Here is a 6000-nt window from a genome sequence, read left to right on the forward strand (position 1 = left end):
AAAACATTGTTTAGTTTCATGCTTTCTTTTAATTAAGAAAATATGTCTGATAACGGGTTCTTTGCTGCCTTACTGGCTGCATTTCCCACGAAAAAAAGAAAACATTAGGACGACAATATATAACAAATTCAAAAGGAATTCGTGCTGAACTCCAAGTAACATCAAGCATTTTTGCCTCAGTTTTCTCATAAATGAGGACTTGCACTACCATCTGAGGTAGCAAAAAAAACTGACACCGAAGGGTTGTATTACTAACCTCCATTATATACACCATGTTTGTCGTTTTTGGTTGACCTACCCTTTAGTGCTATTTCAAATTTGTTTCGGTTTTAAAATCAGGGCCGCAATGAAACTATTCCAAACGTAAACGCCCAGACTCCCCTCCATTTGGCTGCTGACAATTGCAACACCAAAAGCGTCGAGATTCTGCTGAACATGGGCGCAAATGTTAACGCCCAAGACAAGGATGGAGACACGTGCCTGCATCTGCTCTTGAAGAAATCCTTGCAAGAGGCAACAAGTTCCACTGTCAAGAAACAGGTTTTCACTTCTAAATCAAACATTTACTGGAAGCAATATTTGAATAAACACAGGGAAAAATACATAATTCCGTGCTTTACCCACTGTGCAAATTTCATGCAGTTCATTGTGGTCTTTTCATATGTAGATGTTGAGATATTTACCACTACCTTCTCGAATTTTAAATACTGCACTGTAGCCAGCACATTCAAGTCCTATGTCAAATATCGCATACCCTGGTCAGGCACAGTCATAAAATTCCGAATTGTGTTTAAGGTGCGAGATATTGTAAGTGGCACACTGACTCAATTATTGTACCCTTTTCGGATCTAAAAGACGTTGCCCACGAATTAATCATTATTGGGAAAATAGCATATAATTATTTCGGCAACAATACCTCCAAACGTTCAGGTTTATGAATGTGAGATTATCCAGGGAACGGTATTTTGACACATAATGTCCCAAATCTGGAGGGCTGACCGTAATTCCAGTCGAAAAATTTATACGCCCACGTGTGCACTCGTGGCGTACAGGTCTTTATTGAGCAATTTATTAATTATATAAAGAAAAACTGCCTGTGTTGTTTGTTTGATGACTGCTATTTTACCCGTCTTTCGGTGAGTAAATTTAATAATCAGTGAATTCCGCCTTGCGTTCTGCGGTGCAGCGTGTGCACCCAACTGGGCCGTGCCACCCACGGCTGATGCAGGCCAGAACAGCTGGCTGGCAAACCGACCTCGTAACTTACCACTCTTCCGTGGTTTTGTATGTACTTTTGTCTCTTGCGGGATGACATTGTTTTAAATGTAACAGCAGTACAGACGGCGCTCGACAAGAAACTGCCCTGTACTAATCATAGCCTGCTGCCCACAACGTTTTGGAAACTCGATCGTTTCGATGTCTCATGTTGAATAATTCAGAAGTCTTAACGATTTAAATATGTTTATTTCTGTTGACTGACTACTGCAAGGGTTCGGTTCAAAATGCTGCTATCCACGTTAGCACTTTTATTCTTATCCAGATGTAAAGGATAAGTAGAAGGAGACCCCAGTTACTGTGATTGCCTTGAATATTATACAACCTAACTCTGCGCAAAGGGGAACTTTCCAATCATTCATTTGTATTACTACACACAGAAAGGCGTTCCGAAATCATCACTGGAGATTCAGAATCTCATCCGGATGCTTCTAAGGGATGACAGAATTGATGTCACGTTGAGGGATAACAACAGGGACAACTGCTTGCATTTTGCAGCCTTCAGTGGGAATGATGAGTATGCATCATTATTTATCTATTCAGTTGATTATGTATAATGTTGGCGTTTATAATAAGAATATGGTGCAGTTGAAGACCAAATTGACACACACAACCGCACTGAAAAGACACCATAAAAATGACTGTGGCTTTGTTTCTTGAATCAAATGCTTTCTATGGCTCTCCCTTTTCAGGTACTAAATTGGACCCCACTTGAACTTCAATAACCTTTTGTTTAGCCGTTTGTGAAAAAGTGCTAAAATATGCATACATGCAGACAGTTATTTATAAGTGTAAACGCCTCAAAATAGTGAACATATTACACTGATCGGAGAGTAAGCCCAAATTATCATCCACTGTTGTTATACCATGGTCATAGATAGTAAATTTTGATTGGTCGTGGTTTGATCACGTGATATGCTACAAGCGCGCATGGATCATTCACGCGTCGAGCGCATTGCCGATGTTGTTGGGCCACAACAGTGGATAACGGTGATCTTTCTCACAGTTGATGTGTCGTGTCTACTGCGTTGTAATTTTTGTAACCTTGGGTACGAGGTTAGATAGCTGCGGTGTTAGGCCTACTACGCGCCAACTGTTGTAGGAAATGTGCTATGTGTGGGGGAAATAGATCCATCGACGAAAAAATTTTAATTTATGTGCGCATGCGCATAAATGGCATGTGAAGGGAAAAGGCTTGAGCGGTTCATTGAAAATGTCCAGGGGCGCAAAGTTCAACGTAATTTTTTTCTTAGCTTCTGCACCTGTTTGCAGTCGGTGCAGTGCAGTCTAAGAACAGGGGTTACATTAGAGAAGAATGAAATATCCACGAAATACTCACCTGAAGGTTGGAGGTTTGACAGTAGCACAGTGTCTATGATATACATTTTTTAAGGGGCAAACGTACGTTTGTCGCAGACTCTGTGCTACAGAGGTGGTATTAAGTCAATTTTCGCAAGTCGAAGTCAAGTCATCAGTCAAAAGCTGATAGTTACAATTCAAATTACGAGTCACAAAAAGAGGTACTCGATTCAAAGTCAAGTGACTCGAGTTTACAGCTCTGCTATGCTGTTGTGGGTCTCTTAAACTCTCTGGCTGATACCCATTTTTAATTTATTTTTAAATGTCAACGTTTCCATTTACACCACAATGGTAAACCAAGAGTTTGCAGCTTTTTAAAGAGGTTAGTTGAAAATCCTGAAATCGGAAATATCCTGACGAAAAATGTCCTGAAAACAGGAAATCGTCTGGCAAATCTCACCCGTGACGGCAACATTATAAGTTTGTCTGGAACTGGAGGTTGCAGGAACAAAGGTAGCACGGTACCTAGTCAAGCAACTAAGCCAAGGGATCCAGGGCTGGGGCTTCGTGCAAGAATAAGTCTCTCCTTCAAAATCATCCCATCCAAGCTCAACTGCAATTTGTTTCTGATTACATTAAGAAACGGAAGAATTTCCGTAGGTAGGGAATTTCTGTTTTTAAGGACCAAAACTACTGTCTGAGTGAAGGAAGAGATTCTTCAACTCCAGTAGCACATGTCAATTTGTAAACGTCGTGGAACAATCGTGCTCTTCCGGACAGTGTTGCAGCGAACGGAACTTAACTCAAAAATGAATGGGATCACAAGGAAAGATTATCTTAAACTACATTTAAGTCTAAATCCAACTGTCAGGCGGCTGTATAAACGCAAACCAGACCTTTCAACAAGTCAATGACCCTAGGTACATTTTGAAGGTGGTATGGGAAGGATTGAAAGAAGTAAAGCATTTTAAGGTTTCGAATAGGCTTTCCTGAAGTCCTGATCGCAACCCTGTTGGGAATCTCTTGATGGAACTCAAGAAAACGCCCAAATTTTTGACAGAATTATGTGACAGCTACCAAGCTTGGCTAACGCAGTGAAAATGGCTGAAAGTTATGCTACTGAAAATGACATAACTGAAAGTGTATGTAAACATATGTCCTAGCATATTTTAACACCTTTACAAAAACGGGATGAATAAAAGCGTATCAAAACCCTAGGTTCAGGGGAGATTGTGAAACATTTGATATTCGGATTTCCAGCCGAACACTGCCATGGAAATTTTTTTTCAGTGCGTGCCTTGGCTTTCAAAAAACTAAATGTGCTTGATTCGTTAGCGTTTAAAAAGTCCCAACACAGAACATGTTATCACACTTTTCGAGACAAAGTGACCCCCAACATTAAGTCAAAATGAGCATTTTGAGTGCAAATCTTAATTCGTCGGCTAAACAAACGTTTAATTAATGCAAGTCGAAACGACTGCCTTACGCCTCAGGCGAGTTTGCAGATTTACTTGAGTGAATTAACTGATTTTAAACCACCAGTGCCGTGAAGTTGATTCTGAAAGCTATGCCGTCGGTGATCAATGAAAGAAACGAAACGTTCACACCACTACACATCGCATCCCTCTACGACCACGCGGATGTAGTACAAACCCTGGCCAAACAGGTGAGAGAGAACCATTCAGGGCGATGTAAACAATCATCCCGAAACCTTAATACCTGCATTTCAGTCCGAGTAAATGGCTAATACAAAAGGGAGTTAAATTAAACCAAACCCTAAAATTTCTATTTTAGCGAACCCTTAAAATGTCTGTTTTACTCCAATTGCCTCTACTTTCTGCACCAACCTTCTGTCACAATTTTACGGATGTTTCAAATTGTGTCTTATGCTGAATAAAGTTTCAAGATGTGTGAACAAAAAGGTGACGTCATCTGAGGTTACACTTTCGTTGCTTCAAGTGTGGAAGAGGGTTTACTTTGTACTTTATAAAAGCACAAGTCCGTACCAGTTTTGGCTTCATATAGGCTTCATAATATGCACAGAAAAGCCCCAAATTCTACAGGTTGTGTTCCTAAAGTAGCCTTTTTTGTCCCAAGGGTAACTGCAATAAAGATCTCCAAAACTGTAACTCGCAGACAGCACTTCATATTGCCATTGATAAAAACCATTACCAGTGCATCGAGGCGCTGGTAAACAACGGTGCCAACGTGAACATCAAGGACAGTGGGGGCAACACCAGTCTTCACCTGGTGATGATGAAAGAATCCACACAAGCTATGTTAAGGTCTGCATCCAAAGAGGAGGTGAGAGCTTATTTTCGAAAACGGGCAGGATACCAGGAAAAAAAGATAACGGGCGAATGTAGAAATAGATCCCTCTATGACAAACTCACAAATTTTGTATTTTTTCATCCAGTCGGGAGACATCTTGAAGGCTTTACTTTTTACGTTTAAGGTACAAAACACCTCGTTTGAGATATTTTTTGCCCACAATTAGGTAATATAATTGGAGAATTCCAAAATATCGTTACTAATCGCTGACAAAAAGTTTGCTAAAAAGTGGAACGCTATATTCTTTTTACTTATTTGTTCTAGTTGAACTCCTTCCTTTGTAAAAAAAAAATCACTTCAGGATTTCTCCAAAGGCAGTTTTCAATTCTGATTTCCGATAAAATCTCTAACTGCCCAGTACCTCTCCCTTCGCTAAGATTTAAAACTAACAGGGAATAATAAATAGAAATCAACGGTTTGCTTACAGCTTTGGGATGTTGTCAAGAAAATTGAACAGGATGGCAGTGGTCAAGACGAAATGACAAATCTAGTTGCCTTGATTACCTCCCTCCTCAAACATGGAGCCAACATCCACCTGTTGAACAACAAGGAACAGAATGTGCCCCACTTCGCCCCAAACTCCAGTGTCCAGTCATTCTTGGAAGAATTGTTTGTAAGGTAACAACAGCCTAACAGAATAGTTTTGATTGTGATATAGCTAATACGTCTTACATTATTACAATCTTTTTTAAAGTACGTTTCATTTATACTCAATTTTAAAAGCACTGAAATTTAATACAAATCTGAGACATAATATCAACTGCTTTGCACACTACCCAAACACAAAACTAAAGAACTACATTCCTTACAAGATAGCAAATACATCTGGACATCAAATAATCCGGTCAGGACAAGAGCTTTAATTTGCTTGCAAGGTGATATCGTGCTAGTCTCTTTATCACAATCAGAATCAATCTGACTGCTTTGAAAATGGAAGACTATATTAAGGAAAGCGCACCCCAAGCCTTAGATGCAGTGACGACTTTGTTGCATGCATGTTACCAACAAGTTTTTCCATTACCATTGATCAGGTTCACGTCAATTCCCAAACAACCCAGGACTTAAAAGCAAGAGAGGAGGCGCAGATGTGTAAGG

At 40.0% G+C, this 6000-nt stretch overlaps 1 protein-coding gene across 1 annotated transcript; it reads left to right on the forward strand.

Moving 5' to 3' along the window:
* The first annotated feature begins 318 nt into the window (after positions 1-318).
* Positions 319-5527, forward strand: LOC110989282 (E3 ubiquitin-protein ligase MIB1-like). The gene is made up of 5 exons (XM_087147581.1): positions 319-540; positions 1656-1792; positions 4117-4240; positions 4672-4902; positions 5333-5527. Exons 1-5 carry the CDS (start codon positions 436-438, stop codon positions 5525-5527), a joined length of 792 nt encoding a protein of 263 aa, XP_087003707.1. The 5' UTR covers positions 319-435.
* The last annotated feature ends 473 nt before the right edge of the window (positions 5528-6000 follow it).

This window comes from Acanthaster planci, linkage group LG16 (assembly GCF_054643075.1).
Source record: "Acanthaster planci isolate LZ-2023a linkage group LG16, COTS_SCS, whole genome shotgun sequence".
In the NCBI taxonomy this organism is placed as follows: Eukaryota; Metazoa; Echinodermata; class Asteroidea; order Valvatida; family Acanthasteridae; genus Acanthaster; species Acanthaster planci.